General features: G+C 48.0%; 1 protein-coding gene across 1 annotated transcript in view; it reads left to right on the top strand.

Annotated features, from left to right (window-relative positions):
• The first annotated feature begins 731 nt into the window (after nucleotides 1–731).
• The window catches only part of IPO9 (importin 9), a 36,271-nt gene continuing 10,569 nt past the window's right edge, over nucleotides 732–26,433 (top strand). Inside the window, exons 1-16 of the mRNA XM_071578767.1 lie at nucleotides 732–897; nucleotides 10,524–10,585; nucleotides 11,166–11,252; nucleotides 12,656–12,857; nucleotides 13,854–13,942; nucleotides 14,203–14,289; nucleotides 15,940–16,059; nucleotides 18,879–18,979; nucleotides 19,878–19,936; nucleotides 20,414–20,565; nucleotides 21,606–21,704; nucleotides 21,799–21,905; nucleotides 22,565–22,704; nucleotides 24,336–24,495; nucleotides 25,288–25,514; nucleotides 25,716–25,864. Coding sequence (XP_071434868.1) covers nucleotides 747–897; nucleotides 10,524–10,585; nucleotides 11,166–11,252; nucleotides 12,656–12,857; nucleotides 13,854–13,942; nucleotides 14,203–14,289; nucleotides 15,940–16,059; nucleotides 18,879–18,979; nucleotides 19,878–19,936; nucleotides 20,414–20,565; nucleotides 21,606–21,704; nucleotides 21,799–21,905; nucleotides 22,565–22,704; nucleotides 24,336–24,495; nucleotides 25,288–25,514; nucleotides 25,716–25,864 — 1,992 coding nt within the window. The 5' untranslated portion in view covers nucleotides 732–746. The remainder of the gene's footprint in view (nucleotides 898–10,523; nucleotides 10,586–11,165; nucleotides 11,253–12,655; nucleotides 12,858–13,853; nucleotides 13,943–14,202; nucleotides 14,290–15,939; nucleotides 16,060–18,878; nucleotides 18,980–19,877; nucleotides 19,937–20,413; nucleotides 20,566–21,605; nucleotides 21,705–21,798; nucleotides 21,906–22,564; nucleotides 22,705–24,335; nucleotides 24,496–25,287; nucleotides 25,515–25,715; nucleotides 25,865–26,433) is intronic.

The raw sequence follows: 26,433 nt of genomic DNA, 5'->3' as shown, positions 1-26,433 counted from the left end.
TGAAGCCCAGACACTGGTGGTAGCACATCTATTACCTGATAAGCAGCTTTCAAACAGAAGGTGTTGTGGGCAAAGAACATTGTCCAGCACCATGAATGGAATGTTGATGGAATATTGACTGGAAGGAGATGAATTCCCAGGATGGAAGTGGTGAAAGTGTAGGGAAGGAGTAAAAGTGCAGAATGCAGCCTGTGGTGGCACAAGGAGCATGGAACAGAAAGGGGGATTGAAGTTTGGAAGGCGCTGCCAGGGAAGGGAAGGAAAGAGGAAAAAGGAAAGGAAAGAGGAAGGGAAAGGAAAGGGAAGAGGGAAGGGAAAAGGGAAGGGAAGGAAGGAGAAAAAAGGAAAGAAAAGAGGAAGGGAAGGGAGAGGGAAGAGGGAAGGGAAGGGAAGGGAAGGGAAGGGAAGGGAAGGGAAGGGAAGGGAAGGGAAGGGAAGGGAAGGGAAGGGAAGGGAAGGGAAGGGAAGGGGAAGGGGAAGGGGAAGGGAAAGAAGGGGAAGGGGAAAGGGGAGAGAGAGAGGAAGAGAGAGAGAGAGGAATAGGAAAAGGAAGAGGAAAAGGAAAAGGAAAAGGAAGAGGAAAAGGAAAAGGAAAAGGAAAAGGAAAAGGAAAAGGAAAGGACAAGGCAGGTCAGTGGTTCCCGCCCCTCTCCCCGCCCAGCGCTCGGTCCGCCGCTCCGCCAGGGGGCGCCGTGCCCGGCCCCGCCCCTCCCGCGCAGCGTTTGGCGCGCGCAGCGCGGGCGGCGATGGCGGGAGGCGGCGGCGGGCCCGGAGCGGGGCCGGTGGCGCAGGGGCTGAAGGAGGCGCTGGTGGAGACGCTGACCGGCATCCTGTGCCCGGTGCAGGCCGTGCGAGCCGCTGCCGAGGAGCAGGTGAAGGTGCTGGAGGTGACGGAGGGTGAGTGAAGGGCCGCGCGGAGCCGGCGCCGGGTCCCCGGGCCCGGTGCCGGCGCCTCATGGCTGCGCCTCGGCCGGAGGGACCGGCGGGGGTGAGGGGTGCTGGGTGGTGGTGTGGTTTGCTGCCGGCTGGAGGTGCGTGCCCGCTGCCTCTCACAGAATCAGGATGGCTGGCGTTGGAAGGGACCTCTGAGCATCACCCTGTCCAACCCTCTGCCAAGGCAGGGTCACCTGGAGCAGGTGACACAGGGACACGTCCAGGTGGGGTTGGGATGTCCCCACAGAGAGGGAGAATCCATGACTTCCCTGGACAGCTGTTCAGGGCTCTGCCACCCCCAGCTTAAAGAAGTTCTTCCTCCTGTTGAGGTGGAACTTCTTGTGTTTTAGTTTGTGGTCGTTGCTCCTTTTCCTGTCACTGGGCACCATCGGAAAGAGTCTGGCCCCGTCCTCTGACACCCACCTTGGGGCTATTTGTGTGGGCTGATGAGATCCCCTCTCAGTCTTCCCTTCTCCAGACTAACCAGGCCCAGCTCCCTCAGTCCCTGCTCATCAGAGAGATGCTCCACACCCCACATCACCGTTGTGGCCTCCGCTGGACCCTCTGCAGTAGCTCCTTGTCTTTCTCTGAGGTATCCCCTGCCCCTCTGCAGGGCTCAGCGCCCCATTCTGCTCTCACAGGGATCCCCCCACCTCTGGGTGTGTGCCCCTGCCCCTTCCTGCTCCCACAGGGATCCCCCACTCTGTGTGTGCCCCTTCCTGCTCCCACAGGGATCTCCCAGCTCTGTGTGTGCCCCTTCCTGCTCCCACAGGGATCCCCCACTCTGTGTGTGCCCCTTCCTGCTCCCACAGGGATCCCCCAATCTGTGTGTGCCCCATTCTGCCCCCACAGGGATCCCCCACTCTGTGTGTGCCCCATTCTGCCCCCACAGGGATCCCCCACCCCTGGGTGTGTGCCCCATTCTGCTCCCACAGGGATCCCCACTCTGTGTGTGCCCCATTCTGCTCCCACAAGGATCCCCCACTCTGTGTGTGCCCCATTCTGCTCCCACAGGGATCCCCACTCTGTGTGTGCCCCATTCTGCTCCCACAGGGATCCCCACTCTGTGTGTGCCCCATTCTGCTCCCACAGGGATCCCCCACTCTGTGTGTGCCCCATTCTGGTCCCACAGGGATCCCCACTCTGTGTGTGCCCCATTCTGGTCCCACAGGGATCCCCCACCCCTGGGTGTGTTCCCTGTTCTGTGCCCCATTCTGCTCCCACAGGGATCCCCACTCTGTGTGTGCCCCATTCTGCCCCCACAGGGATCCCCCACTCTGTGTGTGCCCCATTCTGCCCCCACAGGGATCCCCCACCCCTGGGTGTGTGCCCTGCTCTGTGCCCACGTTCTGCAGGTTGTCACCTGTGGGTTGTGTGGTCAGGATGGGGCTGTGAAACTGCAGCTCCAGAGTTGTCTGTCGTGGAGAGCTGAGGACAGGCAGGACATCAGAGCTGGGTGGCAACTGGCCTTTGGCTTTGGAAAGGGAGATCTTACAAGAGCAAACATCTCAAATCCAAGCAGTGTCTCCAGTCATTCCATTGCTCCTTCAGGCTTTTTATGGTGGCACTGGGCTAGTTCAGGCACTTGCTGCCTTTCCTGTGTGGAAGCTACACTTAAAAACCTATTAATGCTCACATTTGATTTTGCTTCAGCTTAAGTTTTATAACCTGTCCCAGATGAGTGGAGTCTGTAGAAAGCACTGGAAGGTTTCAGCACTGCAGCCTTGGGCTGTGCCTGTGGCCTGGCAGCTTGAGGAGCTGGTTGGTTGTGGACCCTCCTGGAGATTTTGCCTTCCTTTTGTCTGATTGTGCCCATTCTGAAGGTGCTCTGTGAAGTGTTTGTGAACTGTTTCTGCTCCTGGTTAGCTCAGAAATGTTACCAGAGGCAGTTTGTGGTACAGGGGGAGGGTAAAAGGATGACATGGGGCCAAGGGAGGTGTTCTGGTTGTGCTGCCCTGGGAATGAATGAAGGCAGATTGTTTGATAAAATGTTTGTTGTTGTGCAGTCCCTTAATGTGCTTGTACCACACAGGTTGGCTCTTCCTTGAGGCATTGTCAGGAATTCTGTGTGTTGCCCCCACAGCTCTTGGAGCTCCAGTGAGGGATTTGATGGCATTGCAGAGTCTGGAAGTGCTGGGAGGTTCATCAGCTGTAGAGCCTTGGCCTTCACAGCTACTGCAGCCACTCTGCTCTTCAGTGGCAACTTTTCCCCAAACCTTTCCACAATCTGTTTGAGTGACAGGTTTCCAGAGAAGAATGTTTTCTGAGGACTCCAGATGATTGATGTCCCTGAGGTCCCTCTGAGAGCCCAGGAATGCAGGAGAGTTGCATTTGGTGGGTAATGTCAGGGGAAGAGGAGTGTGGTCAGGTACAGTGCTATTTTATTTTTATATCAGAAAAAAATTCTTTGCAGAGAGAGTGCTCAGGCACTGGAATGGGCTGCCCAGAGAGGGGGTGGATTCCCCATCCCTGGAGGTTTTTCAGCTGAGCTTGGCTGTGGCACTGAGTGCCATGATCTGGTAAAGGGACTGGAGTTGGCCCAAGGGTTGGACTTGATGATCTGGGAGGTCTTTTCCAACCCAATCCATTCTATGATTCTGTGGATGTGGCACTGAGTGAGAATCCACCATGTCTTGATCCAACCCCACTGTGAGAATCCACCATGTCTTGATCCAACCCCACTGTGAGAATCCACCACATCTTGATCCAACCCCACTGTGATCACCAGCCCAGGGCACGGAGTGCCCTGGGCTGGTGATCACAGTAGGGTTGGATCAAGGGTTGGACTTGATGATCTCGTAGCTCTTTTCCAACCCAATCCATTCTGTGATTCTATGAAGGACCAGCAGTGTGTTCAGAAGGTTCCTGCATCTCAGGCTGTCCAGGCAGGACCAGGGACAGTGATCAACCCTCTCTAGTCAGTGTTTGTCAGACCACACCTGGAATACCTGTCCAGTTTTGCTCCCACACCACAGTGCAAGAGACAGAGCAGGAAAGGGGAGTGAGTTCAGCAAAGGGTGGTGGGGTGGGGACCTGCAGCACTCACCATGCCAGGAGATGCTGGGGAAAAGGGATTTTCCAGTGTGGAAGCCAAGATGTGACTCCAACAGCACTTCTGGTAACCATGAGGAGGTTGTCAAGACACTGAGGGGTGGGAGAGGATGAAGGAGAATAGGCTCAAACTGAAACAAGTTGTTCCAACTGGATATAAAGAACTTTTAAGCTGGTTGTCCATAGAAGCTGTGGCATTTCCATCCTTGAGGATCTCCAAGACCTGCCTAGAAAATCTGATCAGCCTGATCTGATGCTGCAGGTGCTGCTTTGGTTGTGGGGGTTGGACTGGAAACCTCCTAAGGTCTCTTTCTGATTCCTCCTCTCTTGTCCTGGTCAAGCAGCATAGGAGGAGCAAGCTCTAAATTTTATGCTGTCTTTGTCTTGCAAGAACCAAGAGGAGGAGCTGAAGGAATCCAATGGGTGCCAGCACTGTAATATTGAGGTACAGAAATGTAGATCACGTGTCAGAAGTACTTTAAAAGAACAGAAAAAGTTGTATCACTGAACAGCACAGAAGGTGCTGAAGTAAAAGTGAGGGCAGTGGGACAGAGCACAAGTGTTGGCACCTTTAATGCAAAACAAATGGAGGTAGAGCAAAAAGAGATTGGGAAGAACTTGTTAAAGACATAAAAACTTACCATGTTTTCAAATGTTGCAGAAGCAGAGGTGTCTCAGAGGTGCTCAAAGCCAGCAGGTGACTGACATGGAGAGGTGCATTCCAGGAGTACAGAAGGGACTGCAGAAGAGCAGAATTCCGTGTGCTGGTGTTGACTTTACTTGCAACACTGAGGGGCCTCTAAAGGAGACACGTTGGAGAATCCACATCAGGTTGAAGCCTGAGTAGAAACAGTTTCACTTACCAGTTTGCTTTAAACAACAAGTGCTACAGGATGGATCTCCCAGGGCTTAGAGGGACTCAAACATTCCACTGCTGTGCTGTGAGTTGGGCTGTAAAACTTACCATTTAGGTCATTAAGGGACCAAACTCAGGACAGCCTTTAGTAGGGGCTCTGAGGTGAGGAGCAGGTACAGGTACAGGTGAGTGGGTGTGGGGTTGCACTGCCTGTAATGGTTAAAATTATATCAGCAGTTGGACTGAGGAGAGCTGGGTACATGAGATTGTTGTGGCAGGACTGTGTGAAGGAATCCTGGAACTCACAAAAAGCTTGGGGGAAATTCACCCTCCCGAAAAGCTTTTGGCAAATTTACCCAACTGCAACTTTTTGGAGAAGTTCAAGTGCTGAGCCAGCTCTGGGGTGGCAGAGATGGGATCAGCAGTCCCAGGTGAAGCTGCTGCTCAGCTCGTCTGTAAATGGTGTGGAATGGAGGGAACAGGGGCGGGACAAAGTTGCTGATGGTGCTGCTCAGTCTGGGCAGAGCGAGAATCAGGGGCAAAATCACAGGATGGTTTCAGGAGGGTGTGTTGAGGGAGGGGTAGGTCAGTGCTGGGGGGAGGGGGACACAGCCCAGACGAGCTGGTCCTGATTATTGTCCTGGGAGAAGAAATCCCTTTGTCCATGTGGAGAGTTCCCTGAAAATACCCATTCACTGCCCTGCCGAGCTCTGAAAGCCAAATGGACCGTTAAGGAGGGAGCAGAGAACAAAGCAGGACATAAATTCCTCGTGCTTGTGCAGCCCAGTGCTGCATGAATTACTGGCCTGCTACTCTCCAGAGGGAACAAGCAGGGCAGCAAAAATGAGCACAGAGACACTCACAGAGGTGTGGAAAAGCTTCTGTTCTCAGAGGGAGTGAATCCATTGACTCTTCTGCCTGGGAAAGGGTTAGCAGAGGTGGAGGCCCTGAAATAATAAGCTACAGAGAAGAGGAGTGAGGCAGGATTGTTTGTGACTTCTCATAAAGCTGAGATCACAGAATCACAGAATATCTTGGGCTTTCAGGGAAAATGAATCTGAAACAAGCAGAAGGAACTGTTGCCCCCAGTGTGCAAACTGTGGAACTCATCGTGGTTGGATGTTAGAGGTGGAAATGGTTTAAAAATGGTTTAATATTCCTGAAGGAAAAAATTCATCAAGAACCACTGAACACAGTGGTCAGCCTAACACCCACCTCAGGAGGTTCCTGATGCCAGGATTTCCTGGGGGAGTTGTTGGGGCAGCATTTCTCTGCCCCCACCTCTTTTCCTAATCACAGAATCACAGAATGGATTGGGTTGGAAAAGACCTCCGAGATCATCAAGTCCAACCCTTGATCCAACCCCACTCTGAGATCATCAAGTCCAACCCTTGATCCAACCCCACTCTGAGATCATCAAGTCCAACCCTTGATCCAACCCCACTCTGAGATCATCAAGTCCAACCCTTGATCCAACCCCACTCTGAGATCATCAAGTCCAACCCTTGATCCAACCCCACTCTGAGATCATCAAGTCCAACCCTTGATCCAACCCCACTGTGATCACCAGCCCAGGGCACTCCGTGCCCTGGGCTGGTGATCACAGTAGGGTTGGATCAAGACATGGTGGATTCTCACTCAGTGCTACATCCACAGAATCATAGAATGGATTGGGTTGGAAAAGACCTCTGAGATCATCAAGTCCAACCCTTGGTCCAACTCCAGTCCCTTTACCAGATCATGGCACTCAGTGCCACGGCCAAGCTCAGTTGAAAAACCTCCAGGGATGGGGAATCCACCCCCTCTCTGGGCAGCCCATTCCAATGCCTGAGCACTCTCTCTGCAAAGAATTTTTTCCTGATCTCCAAGTTAAATTTCCCCTGGCAGAGCTTGAGCCCATCGTGCCCCCTTGTCCTATTGCTGAGTGCCTGGGAGAAGAGACCAACCCCCACCTGGCCAGAACTTTCCTTCAGGGAGTTCTAGACAGTGCTGAGTGTTGGTTTAGTTTGGACTCTTGTTGGCCACAGGGCCACCTGAGTTCACCTGGACTGGCTCCAGCAGCTGCCACAGCCCCTGCCTGTCTGTCCCCAGCAGAGACAACCAAAGGGACCTGCACAGCTCCTGACCCAGCTCTGCATGGACACTGAGCTGGACTTGGTCAGTACAGGAGGGTGCAGGGATCCAGCAGAAAGTCTCATTTATTCCTTCCTGCGTTTTTAATACAAAACCTTGGTTTGATCTGGTTTAGTTTCTCCAAAAGGTTGGGGGTGAAGAGGTGACATAAATTGGTTACGTGGTAGGTAGAACTTGGCTGTGAAGGAGGAGAGTTGAATTTTATTAATATAGAGGTTAATGAGAGGAGAAGGAGAAGCAGAACTAGGAGGAAATGTTTGCCAAGTGCTCTTTCTATGCCAGGCCCTTCATTAAAAGCTTCTCATCTTTGGGGTTTACAGACTTTGTATCTTGGGGAGAAGACTTGATGTGTCTGATATCTCAAATTTACAAAATACAAGTGGAGGAGCTGCTTATCAAGGGGCATTTGAACTGCAATTACCCAGGATAAGGATAGAAAGTTCCCAGCCAGCTGAGAAAACCCCCAATAATAAACCAATTCTTTGAGAAAAGAGGAGCCAGTGGGCTGTGGGAGGATCAGTGTAATTTCAGTCCCTGGAAGGATTCTTGGAGCAGCTCATTAAACAGCTTGCCAGTGTTTATAACATAATAGGATAAATAGTTGCTACACAGCTAATACTGTTGTGTATGATCTGCTCTCCATAAATCCATCTAATTTTGGTGTGGCAGCAAAGCTGGCTCGTTGCTTGAGTGAGTGCTGAGGATGAACAATCCCAGTTCTGTAGGATTCCTGATAGGAATGGTCGTTTATCAGTGAAGAAGAAACAGTTTTTTAATATTTTTGAGCAACATTTTGGGCTGAAAACTTGTGTGTAAAGGGGTTTTCAGTGCCTTGTTGTCAGTCCCAAGGGACAGAGCTCTCAGTCTCTGTTTGTCAGGTGTCCCAAGGAGGGCACTGAACTCTGCTTGGGGAGCAGATTTTGGGAAATTGGAGCGACTAAATCCTGTAAATCAGGTGCAGAGCACTGTATGTAGAGGGAATAAATCAAATGCATGTGTGCAAACAAAATAAAGATTGTGAAACAGTGAGTTGTAGCTGTGTGAGGCTGTGGCAGTTACTCTGGCTGCCTTCATACCCATTTCTACCCCTTATACCCTTCCATTTCTACCCTTTATGCCCTTCCATTTCTACCCTTTATGCCCTTCCATTTCTACCCTTTATACCCTTTCATTTCTACCCTTTGTGCCCTTCCATTTCTACCCTTTATACCCTTCCATTTCTACCCCTTATACCCTTTCATTTCTACCCCTTATACCCTTCCATTTCTACCCTTTATACCCTTCCATTTCTACCCTTTATACCCTTCCATTTCTACCCTTTATACCCTTCCATTTACCCTTTAAAGATGGGGCTGAAATGCAGTGCATGGAAATCACAGACAGCACACAGAATAATTACTGCTCCAGCTAAGAGAAGTATTATATTAAGTACATCTCAGGATGAGGCTCCCTGCTTTTGCAGCTGGGATAGGAGGGTTATTTTCCTCTTTTTTAAATTCCTGATCTATGAAGAAAGGGCAAATGAACTGGGCATGTTCAGTGTGAGCTTGGGAAAGTGAGAGGCAATTATCTCCCCAGCCAGAAAAGCCTCTTAGCAGTGAGGTGGGTATTGGGAGGCACTGGGATGTGGAGCACTCAGATCTGCTGCTGGGGGAAGTTGCAGAGCTCCTTTTGAGAGGAATTTCCAGCCAATTTTGGTCAGTGGTGGTGTCTGCACGTCCAGCCTGTCCCCAGGATGTGCTGGCAGGGCCTCAGGGCTCACCTTCTGCTTCTCAATTCCTGAGAGCTGAAACAGCACAAATGCAATTCTTAAGCAGATTGGTGAAATTAAATGAGGTATTTAGGACAGTTATCAGCTGCCTGCAACTTAAAATTGCAATTTTAAGCAAATGTATTGAGGCCTGTGGATTTACCATCCCAGAACAGCTGCTCTTGCTGGTTTTTATTTCCTGTGCTCAGTTATTGACAGGATTGTTACAAGCATGTGAATTTTGCCTTTGTCACAGAGCTTGCTTGGCAACAAGAAAGAAGCTCTTGCTTTTCCTGGACAAAATCCTTGCTGGAGAAGGTCCCACAGCCCCAAGGATTGTCCAGGCAGTCCTGGTGTTGCTGTGCCAGGACAGGTTTGCTGGGGAAGGCATTTGGTGTGTCCTGGGGGTGGGTTGAGGCAGCTGCAGAGATCACAGAATCATAGAATGGATTGGGTTGGAAAAGACCTCCCAGATCATCAAGTCCAACCCTTGGTCCAACTCCAGTCCCTTTACCAGATCATGGCACTCAGTGCCACAGCCAAGCTCAGCTGAAAAACTTCCAGGGATGGGGAATCCACCCCCTCTCTGGGCAGCCCATTCCAATGCCTGAGCACTCTCTCTGCAAAGAATTTTTTCTTGATCTCCAACTTCAATTTCCCCTGGCAGAGCTTGAGCCCATCGTGCCCCCTTGTCCTATTGCTGAGTGCCTGGGAGAAGAGACCAACCCCCACCTGGCCAGAACTTCCCTTCAGGCAGTTCCAGACAGTGCTGAGGTCACCTCTGAGCCTCCTCTTCTCCAGGCTAAACACCCCCAGCTCCCTCAGCCTCTCCCCACAGCACTTGTGCTCCAGTCCCTTCTCCAGCCTCGTTGCTCTTCTCAGTTGGGTTGGAAGAGACCTCTGAGATCATCAAGTCCAACCCTTGATCCAACCCCACTGGGATCACTCTGGCACTGAGTGCCCTGGGCTGGTGATCACAGTGGGGTTGGATCAAGACATGGTGGATTCTCTGTCCCTGGAGGTGTTTCAGAGGACACTCAGTGCCACATCCAGTCCCTTCTCCAGCCTCGTTGCTCTTCTCTGGCCCCGCTCCAGCCCCTCAATCTCTTGCCTCAACTGAGGGGCCCAGAACTGAACACAACACTCAAGGTGTGGCCTCCCCAAGGCAGAGTCCAGGGGAAGGGTCACTGCCCTGGGCCTGCTGGCCACGCTAGTTTGGATCCAGGCCAGGATCCCATTGGCCTTCTTGGCCACCTGGGCACACTGGTGGCTCCTGTTGAGCTTCCTGTCCCTCAGTCCCCCCAGGTCCCTCTGCCTGGCTGCTCTCCAGCCACTCTGTGCCCAGCCTGGAGCACTGCAGGGATTGGGGTGGCCAAAGTGTTTCCAGGTCACTCCCTGGATGAACCCAGGTTGTCCCAAAGGCTGCCAGGCTGCTGTCTCCCTCCATTCTGGAGCTTTTCCATGCATCCCTCATGTAGGAACTTGAGTAAAGATGTTACACTCCACATAAGATTTTTATATATTTTTTAAAAATTTTAAATAATTCACTTGTTATGAGCCTGCATTGCAAAATTCTTTGCCCACGAGAGAAGGAAATAAGATACTGAGGCAATAAATGAGGTTTTTGTGGAGAGCACAGTGGAGAATTAATGCTCATGATTCACTGAGTAGCTGTGCTTTGGAATTGTCTTCTCCTTCCCACATAGGAGCCATTCCATTGGTATGATGTCTTTCTCCAAAAATCTTGATGACTTTTGCTGTGTGGGAATGCAAGTTACAATTTGGGTTTTTTCCTTGCAGAATTTGGAGTTCATTTAGCAGAACTGACTGTGGATCCCCAGGGAGCTCTGGCCATCAGGCAGGTGAGTTTGCCTGGAGCTCTGGAAAGAATTTTGATGGTAATTTCCTTGGGGTTTAAAATACTCGTTCATATTTCCTGGGGAGAAATTGGAATTAGCTTTCTATTGCTGTTTCCCCATTTGCTTTTAAAATTCTTTTAACATTATTCAGGTGTTATACTCTTACATTTTTTGAAAATAGTGTTTTTTTGACTTGATAAACCTGGTGCTGGGAATGGGCACAGCTGGGAGGTGGGTGCTGGGCACCAGCAAGCAAAGGTGTGGCTTGTCCTTGCAGAAGCTTTTCCTGTCAGTGTTTTTCTCCTTGAAAAGAAGATTTTGGTTCTATTTTTCTTTAATTACTGTGTGACCCACATCTGGAGCTGCTGCTGTGCTGGCTCTCCCTGCCCAGTGGATGCCCATCAGTTCTTTTTGCTGCAGTAGCTTTTTTCTGGTTCATTTCACAGATTTTTTGCATTTTTGGCAAGCCCGGATGCCCTTCCCAAAGCAGCCTGGTGGGAGGGGAGGCTGAGCAAACAGGTCAAGGGTGATCCCTGCCCTGCTTGCAGGATTTGTTCTGATTCCTGCCCTCTCTCTGACACAGCTGGCATCTGTCATTCTGAAACAGTATGTGGAAACTCACTGGTGCTCCCAGTCTGAAAAGTTCAGACCTCCAGAGACCACAGAAAGGGTAAGACTTGGTTTCATGTTATCCTCCTTTGAGACACTTTATCCATCAAGAACATTAATTCAGTAGGTGGTTTAAAAAGTGCCAGTGCCCTGGTGTGTTTTGAGGATTAATGGCTTCAGTTAAGGGTTTTTTGACGTTTTTCACTTCAAAGGTCTGTTTTCAGTTGCTTAAAACAACACTGAGCCTGAGAAACTTGGACTGATTCCTGCAGGGAAAGTTCAGCCATAATGCCTTTGTGGCTCTCAGAGCAAAACTAGAAGAAAAGTTGCTTTCTAAGTTTCACAAATGCTGATTCTGGCAGTCTTTTTTTTTTTTGGAGATTTGCTAAATCTTTTGTTTTTCAGCTTGGGACTTAAAAGCTATTTTCCCATGACAAATTTTAGTGTAGAGCTCTGCTGGGTTTCATTAAAAATCTGTTCAGCAGGAGTATTTAACAGCCAGAGATTCCAGCCCTTTCCACTCTGCCTGTTGACTGGAGCATCTTTCATATCTAGGCTATGATTCATCCCATCCAGAAATAATTGCTTGAATTATGCCCCAGAAGTGGCTTTTATTTTTTCCTGTCCCTTCAGGGTTGGGTGACTGTTCTTGTTTACTGGAATCTTCCAAAATAAGCAAACATAGTCCTGGCACTGGAGCTGGGATTTATCTCGGATAACTCTGGATGTGCTCCATGTGGATATGGACATCCTGTGGAGTTGCAGCTGTGAGCTGTTTGCTCTGCTTGTCTGCTGCTCTCTGTGAGAAGATGTTACATTAAAACAGACCATGCAGTTTCCCATAAAAAAATGATGGGCTGTGGTGTGCCAAGGGGGTTTTGTCTCCTGGATGTTCATTTTGTAAATTCAATGTTATAGAATCATAGAATGGATTGGGTTGGAAAAGAGCTCCGAGGTCATCAAGTCCAACCCTTGATCCAACCCTACTGTGATCACCAGCCCAGGGCACTCCGTGCCCTGGGCTGGTGATCACAGTGGGGTTGGATCAAGACATGGTGGATTCTCACAGTGGGGTTGGATCAAGACGTGGTGGATTCTCACAGTGGGGTTGGATCAAGACGTGGTGGATTCTCACTCAGTGCCACATCCACAGAATCACAGAATCATAGAATGGATTGGGTTGGAAAAGACCTCTGAGATCAAGTCCAACCCTTGGTCCAACTCCAGTCCCTTTACCACATCATGGCACTCAGTGTCACAGCCAATCCCAGCTGAAAAACCTCCAGGGATGGGGAATCCACCCCCTCTCTGGGCAGCCCATTCCAGTGCCTGAGCACTCTCTCTGGAAAGGATTTTTTTGTCTAATTGATATCAGGATACAGTCACAGGTATAACTTTTTTTGTTGTCACTGAATTGTTTTATGACTGTGGATCTGTTTTCCTGAATCCTTTTGTCCTCTACAGGCCAAAGTTGCCATTAGGGAGCTGCTCCCCAACGGGCTGAGGGAATCCATCAGCAAGGTGCGGTCCAGCGTCGCCTACGCCGTGTCCGCCATCGCCCACTGGGACTGGCCCGAGGCCTGGCCAGAGCTCTTCAACCTCCTCATGGAGATGCTGGTCAGTGGGGATGTGAACGCAGTGCACGGAGCCATGAGAGTCCTCACAGGTATGAGGGTGCCAGGGCTGGGCAAAGAATCATAGAATCATAGAATCAGTTGGGTTGGAAAAGACCTCTGAGATCACCAAGTCCAACCCTTGGTCCAACCCCTCTGTAATCACCAGCCCTGGACTGATGATCACAGTGGGGTTGGATCAAGACATGGTGGATTCCCACTCAGTGCCAGATCCACATAATCATAGAATGGATTGGGTTGGAAAAGACCTCCCAGATCATCAAGTCCAACCCTTGGTCCAACTCCAGTCCCTTTACCAGATCATGGCACTCAGTGCCACGGCCAAGCTCAGTTGAAAAACCTCCAGGGATGGGGAATCCACCCCCTCTCTGGGCAGCCCATTCCAATCCCTGAGCACTCTCTCTGCAAAGAAGTTTTTTCTGCTCTCCAACTTCAATTTCCCCTGGCAGAGCTTGAGCCCATCGTGCCCCCTTGTCCTATTGCTGAGTGCCTGGGAGAAGAGACCAACCCCCACCTGGCCAGAACTTCCCTTCAGGGAGTCCCAGACAGTGCTGAGGTCACCTCTGAGCCTCCTCTTCTCCAGGGGGTATAGGAAGGGGTTTTAGGCTTTCCTTGTGCCATGTTCTGTCACATTTCACTCCAAATTCAAGACACTGGAATTTGCTTCTCTTCTCCTGGGCCTGGTGCCCGTTGCTCTCTGTGGAATTGTGCCCTGAGAGCTGAGGAAGGAGGTTCTGTGCTGCAGGTTGTAGTTCAGAATTTGGTTGTAACACCCTGTTTTCCAGAGACTTGCAGTTTTAGTGGGATGCTTCTCTGCTTTGCTTGGAGGTCGTTGTTGTTCCCTTCCAGCTCAGAATAATCTGTGACTGTCTTAGGGTTGTCTTGGGCAGGTCAGATGGCCCTGATCCAGTCAGGTACAAATCAACATATTTCCAACACATTTAGTCTTTCCCAGTGATTCTGTTGTTGCTGTTGCCTACAAATTGGATTTCTTACAAGAACTTCCTTTCCTTTTTCCATTATTTAAGAATTTACCCGGGAAGTGACAGACATCCAGATGCCACTCGTTGCTCCAGTCATCCTTCCAGAGATGTACAAAATTTTCACAATGGCAGAGGTTGGTACTGGAGGGAATTAGTGGGAATGTTTTTTGGAGCAGAGAAACCTCAGATTCCATGCTTAAGCTGTGCTGTTGTGTGAGTTAGACATGAAGAATTTCCTTGATGATGTGATGGTTGATGGCACCTAATGCTTCAGCACAAATGTAGAAGCCAGTGATGAAATATGAGAATGAAGCTAAAGCAAAAACATAAATAGAATGAAAGGAAATGTCCTGTGTCAAAAGAATCATGATGTTTGATTTAAATTTCCCTCCAGGTGTATGGGATTCGCACAAGGTCTCGTGCAGTGGAGATTTTTACCACCTGTGCCCACATGATCTGTAACATGGAGGAGCTGGAAAAGGCAAGAGTTTAACTTGGCATACAAGATACTTTGACATCAGACCAAGGGGAGGTTCTAAGGAATTGTTAATATGGAAATGAAAGGTTGGAAAATGATGTACTTTGTCAGCTGGAATTCTGGGGAAGAGGCTGTAATTTAATACATGCAAAGTGGCTGGTTCCCTGCTTTGCATGCAGGCCTTGATACTGGGGCTTGGCTTCCATAATTAACTGTAATTTGTGACTTATCAGCAGGCACGGTTGTAACAGCTCAGAGGGGACTCAGCATGGGGAGGAGATACTGTATCATCCCTTAGTTTGGAAATCCCTGGCTTAGCTTCCAGTTTGGAAATCCCTGGCTTAGCTTCCAATCTCCAGGTGACTTGTGGCCCCCATAACCTGCCAGAATTTGGCCACCTGGGCAGTTTCCTGGCCCTTGGGCCAGGCTTTGATCCTGTTGCTTCAGGAGGCACACTGGCCTCCTGTTCCTGAAGGGATGGAGGAAGCCAAACCCAGTCCAGGGCTGGAAGAACAGCTGTTGAGACAAACACTCTGCAGTGAAGCAGCTTTATAGAGGCTCTGACTGAGCACACCTGCCTTTCATGTGGCCTTTGGAGTGGGTTTTCCAGCACACCCAGACAATAAATGCTACTTTCTAACTTTTCTGGGGGAAGAGTGACTCTCAGTCTAGTGGCTGGTCATTGCTGAGTGGCTCTGTCTGCTGTTCCTCCCTGCTTGCACAGGGAGCAATCCAGTGCAGACTTTTGGGAAGTTCTGACAATTACACCACATCTGCACTGAGCTGGTCCATTGTGCAGCTGGTACCAGTATCCAAAAAATTGTAGTGGTTCCCAACTGTCTTATTCTGCAGGAGGACTGAAAGTGTCCTTTCTATTGGATACAGAACTTTTTCTGTTGAAATTTGACTTTAAAAGAAAAAAAGGGAATCTTTTTATAAATGGTATTTCCTAGTTCATTTAAGCACTTTGCTCTCCTGGCTATGGAGTTATGGAGAATAATCTCAGCAAAATTATTTTGGTCCAGTTTTACTTGCTCTGCCAGGAACTACTTATGGAATGCTTTGACATCTGGAAAAATACTTGTTGCATTTTCCTAGGAAGAATCATGCTGTTAATCTTCAGGCCAGCTGTTGATCCTCAGCTTGCCAGGAGCTTGTTTGTGGTGGGGGAGGGTGGTGGTAAATGCCAGCCCAGGGCTCAGAGTAATTGTATGTGTGTGATGGAGTCACCCCAGATTGGTTTATACCCCGGAGGGTCTGAGTGGTGCAGGGCAGGATTCAGCTCATCAAGGGAAATGCCTCCTTAGGAAGATGAGCACTGCCCCTGGCACTCTCAGGACTGGATTATCTGGATCTTTCTTTGGACTCAGAATGTTTAGTTAGATTTAGGTGTGTGTTTTGTGCTGTGGGGTTTTGGAGGGGTGGGATTCAGCTGAGCTTAGTTCCCAGCATGAGGAGAGAGCCCAAGTGGTGTGTGAAACAACTTTTTGATGTTATTTTGCACAATTCTGCAGTTGCCATGAGTCCCTCTTTTGCATTTCGTACCAGAAAAGTGCAATTTCTGTTGCTCTGTGTGTCAGATGTGGGGGTTCTGTACCTGTATCTGGTATTCACCTGTGCTTGCTCTCTTTGTAACCCTCTCTTTGTAACCAGGGTGCAGCCAAAGTCCTGATTTTCCCTGTGGTGCAGCAGTTCACAGAAGCCTTTGTTCAGGCCCTGCAGATGCCTGATGGACCAACATCAGACAGTGGGTTTAAGATGGAAGTCTTAAAGGTGAGTCACTTGGAACTAATTCTGTGAAGAAAGAATTGAGTATCAACACAGAGTCAGATGTGCTGAAAAACAAAAACTCAGAGCATGGCACACCTACTGCTGCTGCTCATGGTGTGAGCAGTGAGGTTATTTGGCTCCCAGCACCACTGAAATAAATTGTTCTGCCTGTACCAAAGGTATCTATGCTGAGATCCATGGGAATCTGTCCATAAAATGATCCATAGGGATGCAATCCACAGGACCATCTGTCCTTTCATTCCCTCATCTAAGGTGTTGTGGATGTGTCTTGGACACCAAACTTGGGAGTTGAATATCAATCTTTGGGAGTTGAATATCAATCTTTGGGAGTTGAATATCAATCTTTGGGAGTTGAATATCAATCTTTTCCAAAGGTGCTGCAGAATTCTGCAGTGAAGTTTTAAAAGCATATTGTGTGTGCAGGTGCCTTTCTAGAACCTGCTCTGTAGTCTCTGAGAAAGAGAAAGTCTTTGTATTCTCCTGGTTTGCTGGAGAAATAAACTTGAATTGGAGAGCTCTGTGTGCCTGGGGATGAGGGGCAGTGCAGGCATGAAGAGCCCTTCAACAGCTGGGATAGCACTGGAGTTGTAGGGTGTGCTCCCTGCAACATGGCAGAGCAAAGAAGAGCCAAAAGCATAAGTTGCAGGTTCAAATCACAGACTCACAGACTATTCTGAGTTGGGAGGAACCCACCAGGATCATCCAAGTCCAACTCTTAAGTCAAAATGTCACAGTTCTGTTCCTTAACTCTGCGAGGGCCTCTCTGCCTTTACCCTCTGCAGGGGAGGTGCAGCACAAGAGGATGTGGGTCTGAATACTCTGCTGTGGCATCGATGGCAGCAGAGAATCAGTGTGGATTTCAGCAGGAAATTTGGGAGATTTGCTCCTGGCAAGTGGTGTGTAGGAGGCTCTTTGTGAAGGGATGAGTATTCTGGCTCTTGACTTAAGGCAGTTCATGGTTTGGTCGCTCTGGGTTTCTAAGCTGATGATAACAGTTTTCTAAGGGAAAAGGCTGAAAGACCCTGAATTGCCTTCACTTCCAGAGAAGTGGATTTTATGGTAATTGTAATGCAGAAGTAAGAAACTTCAGGGGATTAGTTGAGCCAGCTCTACAGATGAGATCATTACAGGAACCCCTTGAAAAGCTGATGCAATGGAGGAGGGAATTGAGAATTTTTTTATAGCACATTTTCAACAAGATGAGAACTCAATCCCATCTTTTTTCCCTAATGAAGTGCTATGCAGCAAATGACAGGAACACTTGGTTTTTTCCTTCCCTGTCTCTTGAGAGCTTTACACTCCAAGGTTTGTGGAGTTCTTGATGGAAATCAGAGGCAGCTCTGTCCTAAACTATTGTGCTGTCTGTGTCAGAATGTTCTGCAGGACAGTGTTGAAAGCTTTAAGGAATCCTTGTCTGCCATGTGCACACCAGCCTGATCCTCTGGAACAGTTATCCTGGTTGGGAGAGTAGAGTGAGTAGGTTGGATCACAACCCCTGATGGTTACCATGTCCCCAGTCCTTTCCAGTATAGCTACAAGTTTACAGGCAGTTTGAAGCAGGGAAATCAGAGCCTTTAATCCTTGGAGGAGATGGGAGGTTTGGCCACAACAAAATTATCATCAACTCTGAGGACTAGAAAGAAATGCCCTTGGTGTAATTTATTGTTGTGTTGTTTGAGAGTTCAGCATGAATTAAATTGGTGTCTCTGAGGATGAATAAACTGCAACTGTGCAATTCTTGAATCCTAATTCCAGTGTTGAACATGCCACTATTGATTATTTTGAGAGGAACAGAGGGATTAAACATGACAGGTGACAGATTTAAGGCAAATTTCACAACAATGGAATACAAATATTATGTACTTAGTGTGCAGTAATTTATCAGGAACACCAATTAACCAACAGTCTAAAGCATCTTGCTGTTGTGCCTCTTCACTTGTGCTTGGAAGCTGTTCAGCACCTTTGTGTTAGAGAAGTTATGCTTATATTTTCTGGTCTTGAAACAAATAATTAGAAAAAATAAGTAACAGATCCTCTTTGTTCTGGGATGGAAGATGAGGAGGTAGCTGTGTCTTGGGGCAAATCTCCCAAGTTTAGGAGCAAAGTATCCCCTGCCCCTGCTGCACTCTGACAGTTCATTTTAACTTGCTCTCTGGTGGGTATTTTAAACTTTTTATCCAAAGATTTGGGGATTCCTTCTCTTTTTAAAGACACAAATAGGAAGCAAAGTGGGGTTCAGGGGCTGTCATGTGCTCTCCCAGTGGTGGTTTTGGGGTGTCTGTGGGTGACTCAGATGTGGTTGGTCAGTGCCTGGCCTGGCCATTAAACATCTGCTTGAGGAGCCTCTGTCTGTGCTCTGAAGAGAGAAGGGGTTTCTGGGAGGATTTAGGAGGTGATGGAGCAACGTTTGGGGATTGGCAGAGGAGGAGGAGATGTGTGAGGCAGCTCCTTGAGCTCAGACAATCAGTGGGAATTGGCAGAACGAGAGGCCAGGGGTGGAAATACAACATCTGACAGGAGAGTGCTCTGTTTCCAGACAACAACGTGCTTTGGATTGGATTATGGCATTGTCTTCACTGCAAGTGGCACATCTTGTGTTATCCTTTTGCTTCCCTGCAAAAGAGGAAACACAGAGGGTGTTGATCAGTGTCTGCAGGAGAAGGGACTGTGTGGTCAGGAGTGAGGGGAGGAGACCTTGGTGACAGGAAGACTTTGGATTATCTCAGCTAATGAAACAGCAGCCTGTGATTTGAGTATTGATGGTTTTTCCAGCTTCTGACTGATGTTCTTTTTGGTTCCAGGCAGTGACAGCACTTGTGAAGAACTACCCAAAGCACATGATTTCCTCCATGCAGCAGATCCTGCCCATCGTGTGGAACACCCTCACAGAAAGTGCTGCTTTATATCCTTGGAGTGAAGGGTTTAACTGCACAGGAACAGGACAAACTCAGTCCCATACTCAGTAATGACCTGAACACTGTTGAGGAACACAATGCATGGAGTGTCTGCCCTGCCAGGCAGAACAGGATATTCCTGTTACTTCAGGAGGCCCCATTAAGTTTAGATTAAAAGGGTGTTGGAACTAGGTGGTCTTTAAGGTCCCTTCCAACACAAACCATTCTTTGAATCTATGAAAGTACAAGAACCTGTTTGTTGTCTTTTTGATGGTGTGTTTTTCCCTCTCCTGTCCTAACTCCTGGCACCTGAGCTGGCAGAAGAGTTTGGGGTTTTTTTGTTTTGCAAAAGGGGAGAGTCTTGTTCTTCCTCCCCTTGTGTTTGCTCTGACATTTGTTGGACCTTCAGCTCACCATCTCCAAAGAAACCTCCTCCTTCTGTCTCCCAGGTTAGTTTTCTGCCATTTCCCAGGGCTGGAGGCCTGTGGAGAGAGAGGCCTGGCAGGGAGCAGAGCCAGCCCAAGGTGGGTTGTGGGACCACAGAGTGGCCCCTCACCCTTGGGCAGCAGGGAAGTGTTGAACTGGCTCATGTTCCCTGGAAAGAGAGTCTGAGGGCTTCCGTTCTTGCAAAGTTCCAACATGAATGAAGTTTTGGGTTACCTTGGTGGGTTTGGTCTAAGTTAATCAAATGATGTGATGTGTGAGTGGGCTTTGAACTTGGGCAATGCACAAAGCCAGGGGCTCCCTGGGGCTTGTCTGCTCTGGGAAACACAGGACTCTGCATAAAGTGAAAGGGTTTATAAGGAAGAAACCTTCCCTGGTTATCAGTAATTTTAAGATAAGAACAGATTAATTCCAGAATAGATGCAGTTCTTTAGAAACTTGCATTTACTTAACTCCATCCACTTATGTGAGAACAGAAGTAAATTACACTGAAGAGGTAGAGGACCCTGTGGATTCTGATGGTAAGAGCTTGCACTGCACTTCTACCTTCTCTTTTGAAGAGGAATGTGGTTTCCTAAATCTGAAACCCTGTGGGAGATGGTGCTTAAAGGTGCATTTATGGTGGTGGAACAGTGTCCATCACTTCTTTGCAAGTTACTGTGATTGTGATGAAGGAAACTGCACAACTAAAGTTTTCTACTGGCTCAAGGGGCAAGTTCTGCAACAATTTTGAGGTAAAAGTAATGGGACAAAAGAAAACCAAACAAGTTTTAGGTTGAGCTTGATGATTTTTAATGAGGGCTGTGTGGTGGGAAGAGATCAGTAAGTGATGAGGTCAGAAATCCTCCTGGTGCTGCTGCTGCACTTTCCAGTCCAGGAGAACAAACAAACATCTGGTCAGACAAGGTAACAGTGTGTAGTTATTTTGACATCCATTTGTACCTCTCTGTAGGTTGACATATTCAGTCATGTTCTTTTTTTCCCCCCCCTTTGTTCAGGTGAAGTTTTGGGCTTTGAAAATCTGGTCTTCAGCATATTTGAATTTGTTCATGCCTTGTTGGAAAACAACAAATTTAAGAGCACAGTGAAGAAGGCCTTGCCAGAGCTGATCTATTACATCCTCCTCTACATGCAGATCACAGAGGAGCAGGTGAGCATGTTGGTGTTGTGTAGGAAGCCAAGAAAATGAGAGGTTTAAACCAGCAAGTGCCCTGGGAAGAGTTTCAGTGGGTGGAAACTGCTGTAATCTGAGTCTGTTCTGTCACTTGGCTGTGGCAGAGAGGGGCAGTAACATCTAAAGGTTCCAAAAGCTAAAGATTCCAACATCTCAAGTTTCCAAGGTCAACAGTAAATCACAGATTTGGGTCAGAAGGTTCCTTAAAGACCATCTGATTCCACCCCCCTGCCATGGACTGGGGCACCTCCCACTAGACCAGGTTGCTCCAAGCTCTGTCCTACTTGCCCTTGGCCATTTGCAATGACAGGACATTCACAATTTCTCTGGGCAACATATCCAGTGTCTCAGCACCCCCTTAGTAATGAATTTGTTCTGTATGTCCAATCTAAACCTACCATCTGTTGGTTTTAAACTGTTGCCTTTGTCCTGGAGCTCTGGTAAAAAGGTTTCATCTTTGAGGCAACAGAAAAGTCTCCCTGGAACCTTCTGCAGCTGAACAACCTCAGCTCTCTCAGGCTTTCATCCTTCATTCCTTCATGAAGTATTACAGTGATGTGAAAATGAAAGGGATAAATTGGTTTCTCTGAGTAGGGTGAAATAATTTGTACTGAAATTCTGCTGGCTCCTGACCTCTCCAGCCTGACAGCCATCATCTTTTAGTTTAGGTAGACATGCATAAAAACAGGCACTCTGTTAAAAGATTCATCTGCTTCTCCCAGCCCTCATCCATAAATAAGGCTGTGTAGCATTGATTCCAGGTCAGTCATGAGTTCTGTCAAACTCTGATCTCAAATGAGTGGCAGAAGAGCAAGGTGAGCTCAGAACAAAGAGAATTTCTTCTTTTCAAAGGTTTCTCCAATGGAATGGAAGAAAAATCAGTTGAGGATGAAGACTTATGGCAGAGAAAAATTCTGCAAGTAGTTTTGCAAAGCAGGTTTCTGAGAGCAGCAAGGCTGCCTTTCCCCTGTGGTGCCCTGAATTCTCAGCTGCCCTGTCCTTCTTGTGTCCTTCAGATAAAGGTTTGGACTGCAAATCCCCAGCAGTTTGTGGAGGATGAGGATGATGACACGTTTTCCTACACAGTGAGGATTGCTGCACAGGATCTGCTGCTGGTAGGGGTATAACTGGGGTGGTAATCACAGATAACAAACCTGGGCAGCTTTTGCCAGTCCATGCAAATGAGTGTTGCCTTTTCCTTCTGCGCAGGCTGTGGCTGCTGATTTCCAGAACGAGAGTGCAACTGCCCTGGCTGCAGCAGCTACCAGGCACCTGCAGGAGGCTGAGCAGGCCAAGAACAGCGGGGCTGAGCACTGGTGAGGGGCTGGGGCATGAGGGTGGGGGCCCTTCTGCAGCAGCATTCATAGAATCATGGAATCAGTTGGGTTGGAAGAGACCTCTGAGATCATCAAGTCCAACCCTTGATCCAACCCCACTGTGATCACCAGCCCAGGGCACTGAGTGCCCTGGGCTGGTGATCACAGTGGGGTTGGATCAAGACATGGTGGATTCTCACTCAGTGCCACATCCACAGAATCACAGAATGGATTGGGTTGGAAAAGACCTCCGAGATCATCAAGTCCAACCCTTGATCCAGCTCCAGTCCCTTTACCAGATCATGGCACTCAGTGCCACAGCCAAGCTCAGGTTAAAAACCTCCAGGGATGGGGAATCCACTCCCTCTCTGGGCAGCCCATTCCAATGCCTGAGCACTCTCTCTGAAAAGAATTTTTTTCTGCTCTCCAACTTCAATTTCCCCTGGCAGAGCTTGAGCCCATCGTGCCCCCTTGTCCTATTGCTGAGTGCCTGGGAGAAGAGGTTTTGTTTGAGGTTTTTTTTAAATTCTCTTTGGGGATCAGGAAAATAATTGTGGTAGCTCATATCAAAAAATTACTCACAGTTTCACTTCAGAATGTGTTTATTTCTTGATGTGATGGTGGAGGAAAAGCCTAAAGGCCTGTGAACTGTTTTGCAGGTGGAAAATCCACGAGGCCTGCATGCTGGCCCTGGGCTCAGTCAAGTCCATAATCACAGACAGTGTGAAGAACGGGAGGATACACTTTGACATGCATGGCTTCCTGACAAACGTGGTCCTGGCAGACCTCAACCTTTCAGGTGTGTGGGGCTCTGCATCCCTGGGAGCAGCTGCTGAGTGCCAGGCCCTGGGACTCTCTGAGGATCTGTCAGGTTGCTCTGTGCATGTGGGGTTGGGAAGTGCAGTTGTGCACCTTGTTCATGTGAGAAAAATAAATCTAAATGTGATCTCACTTCACATGTGCTTCCAGTTCTAGGGAAGTCCTTTCTCTGTGGGGCTGTGCTTCCAGTTGGAACTCATTGCTGGCTGGATGCTTGCAGGGCTTGGGGAGCTTGGTGGAAAATAACAGTTCTGTTGTCTTGTGTGTGTTCCTGGGAAAGGCACCAGCAGTGTTTAACTGCCTTCAGAATTCCTGCAGCACCATGTCATCCCATTTTTCTTATGCTGAGGCTGACCCTGGTTGTAGCACATGAATTCAAATAATGCTCCTGGCTAAATGGGATCCTCTTGTTGGGAACTCAGCAGGCCTCTGCTCTCTGTGTTATCTTACATCAGTGTGCAAGGAAGTTAAAAGAATTGTTGGAAGTCAGACCTCAAAAGTCCTTGCAAATTAAAATTTTAGAAGTTTAAGGCAATGTGAGCATCATTGATGAGTCCACACTGAGTTGTGTCAGTGCAGGAAAAACTAATTGCTGGGTGCTTTCATCAAAGAAACATTTATTTAGCCCATTACAAAGGAGGTTTTCTTCCTTGTGTTAATTTTGATTGAAGAAACAGTGTGCAAAGTGCATAGTGTGCAAGGCATGTAAAAAACCAGCCTCGGTAATTTACATATATTTACATACATTTACATCTGTGTCATTGGGTTGTAAATGAGCTATTGTGCTCCAGGAAGGGCTCCTGCAGTCAGGGTGTCGATGGCTCTCCCAGGATATCCATCTGATGGTCAGCAATGGTGCAGACAAAGAAATCATGATAACTGACTCAGAAAAGAAAGCTCTGCTCTTGTTGTGCATCTTCCACAGAGTGTTTTATGTCCTCATCTTAAAATCGGTACTTGAAGGAGCATAAATAATGGCAGTAGAGATACTGAGGAACAGGGAGTGTCGTCTGTTTGATAGGTGAGGAGACTCTTAACCTGCAAAGGCAGCAGGATTGAGTGTGATAAAAACACATCACACCTTGGTGAGAGTGGGCAGGTGAGCAGATAATGAGTGTCCAGTGCTTCTGTGGTGCTGCTGAACATTCTCTTCTGTAAGTGCAAGGTGGTGGCTCCAAACTAGGAAAGTGATTGTGAAAGAGCCCTGGGTATGTGCTCTGTTGCTCTGGTTCCTCTCCCTAAGCTGCTGCTGTTTGCTGCACTTGGGGACAGAATATTGAGCTGGATTAATGAGAATTACTGGAAAAGCCTCTGTTCTCTTCGTTTGCTTTTGTTCACTGATGAACAAATTCAAGTGTAACTAGTTGAAGGGAGGAGTTTTTTTAATAAACAAATGAGAAATTATTCTTTGAAATAATTATGAAAACTAAACTGGATTCTGCTGATGCACAAACATTCTTTCTGTGCCTCCTGCGTGCTTGTCATGTGTGTCACATCTCAGTGTTTTCCTACTGGGATGACAGGATTTTAAATCATGGATGGGAACAGCTGTAATTTTCAGCTCATAAAGCTTATTCTAAAACCACTGGGGGTTTTTTTGTTTTGCTTCAGTGTCTCCTTTCCTGCTGGGCCGAGCCCTGTGGGCTGCCAGCAGGTTCACCGTGGCCATGTCTCCAGAGCTCATCCAGCAGTTCCTGCAAGCCACTGTCAGTGGGTTACATGAAACCCAGCCTCCCTCTGTCAGGATCTCTGCAGTCAGGGCCATCTGGGGGTGAGTAAACCCTGAGGATTCCACAGCCCCAGGGGCAACAAACACTGATGAAACCCGTTTGTTCAAATATTAATGACATTTCTGTGGAAGGTTTTGCTTTGAGTGAAAGAGGTGGCAGCTTAAAAAGTGTAAGGCAGGAAGTTCAAAATAGAGTAATTCTAATGGAGTTCCAGGTTGGTGACAGTAATGGATTGTGATGGAAAGCACAGGGATGAAACTCACATTGCTCCTGTTCAGTCACAAAGGTGACCAACCCACACAGGCCTATGGAACCAATCACAGCAATAAGAACTGTTTGGGGTTTGATTTTCTTACCCCATTTTTGTCAGAAGGAAGCTCTGCTGTACCAGTTATAAAGTGAAAAATGAACATTAATGTAAAATCAAAGAACAACCAATCATAAAAATCTGCAAAATCTCGACTGTTCCCCACTATATTTCCCCCCCAAGAAAAGCCCTTGTCTCTCACTTGCACTGAAATGTTACCAAATAAAGGCAGAGACCTGTAACTTCATTGTTCCTGAAATTGCTTTATCATCCCCCAGCCCTTGTGTAGAACATGGTAACCAAACACTCTGTAAGCAGGGGGTGTCTGTCTGGGATTTCTTTCCTTTTCTCCATCCATGTTCTTAGGGAGATCAAGCAACAGTGAAGGGGAGAAGTTGTAGAGGAGTGAACTTAAGGGATAAGAATGGATAGGATGAAATAACCCCTTGTATATCATCTGGAATTAAATATATAAGTTCCTTCAATACATTACAAGTGTATTTTTGTATCACAAATTCCCCTCTAGCTACTGTGACCAGCTGAAGATCTCTGAGAGCACCCACGTGTTGCAGCCTTTCCTTCCCAGCATCCTGGATGGCCTGATCCACTTGGCAACTCAGTTCAGCTCCGAGGTGCTGAACCTGGTGATGGAGACGCTGTGCATCGTGTGCACAGTGGACCCAACATTCACAGCCAGCATGGAGAACAAGATCTGCCCCTTCACCATCGCCATCTTCCTCAAGTACAGCAATGGTAGGCATCCCATGACATTCCCAAAGGATGGCTGGCTTGGCTGATGTGTCTTGCTGCTGAAGACTTGATCAGTGATAATTGTATGAACGTTGATTCCTGTGTGGTGAAGGGGAAGCTTGTTTTGCCCAGTTAAAGTAGTGGCAGCAGGAACTGAGATGTGTGTGTGAGTATATTTTGGTAAATGGTGCTTTCTCTCTCCAGATCCCGTCGTTGCTTCTCTTGCCCAGGATATTTTTAAGGAGTTAGCTCAGATAGAAGCCTGCCAGGGTCCAATGCAGATGAGGCTGATACCAACCCTTGTCAGCATCATGCAGGCCCCTGCTGACAAGATCCCTGCAGGGCTTTGTGCAGTAAGTGCTTCGGTGGGAATGGCCTGGGCTGGAGATGTTCCCTGTGCTGCAATGGGATGGCTGCTCTGCAAAGGGCAGAAAGGTGCTTTGGACATGCTTTGCAGCAATGGCTTTGGTCACTGGGAATGGTGTCTCTGTGCAGAGAAGGCAAACTGCAGCTGGGGGGAGATGCTTCTAAAAGTTTACTACAAACTGCTCCTCTTGCCTTCTTCCAGTCTCTGTAGTGTGTCCCCAGACATTTGGCTTTGACATTGACATCTTTCAGCAGGAACAATCTCCCATTGTTGGTGGAATGTTCTCCAGCAGGCTACATGATTATTCCTTGCACTTCCTAAGGCTTTTTCTGATTTATTTACATGTGTAAATTGGAGATAAATTATACAGATGCCCTAATAAAAGATTAAGCATTGACTGTGTTGAATGATTGTATGAAATTAAACCCATAAATATCCTTATTGATGTGCAAGTAATCTGCCTATTAATTGGTATGGCTGTAACTATTGCTTATGGGTAATTAAAATAAATCTAAATCAATATAACCAAAATGGAACAAGTCAGATAGAACAGTT

This window comes from Pithys albifrons, chromosome 28 (genome assembly GCF_047495875.1).
Source record: "Pithys albifrons albifrons isolate INPA30051 chromosome 28, PitAlb_v1, whole genome shotgun sequence".
NCBI lineage: Eukaryota > Metazoa > Chordata > Aves > Passeriformes > Thamnophilidae > Pithys > Pithys albifrons.
Note: the sequence above shows the minus strand (reverse complement) of the source record. Positions and strands in the feature narration are given on the sequence as shown.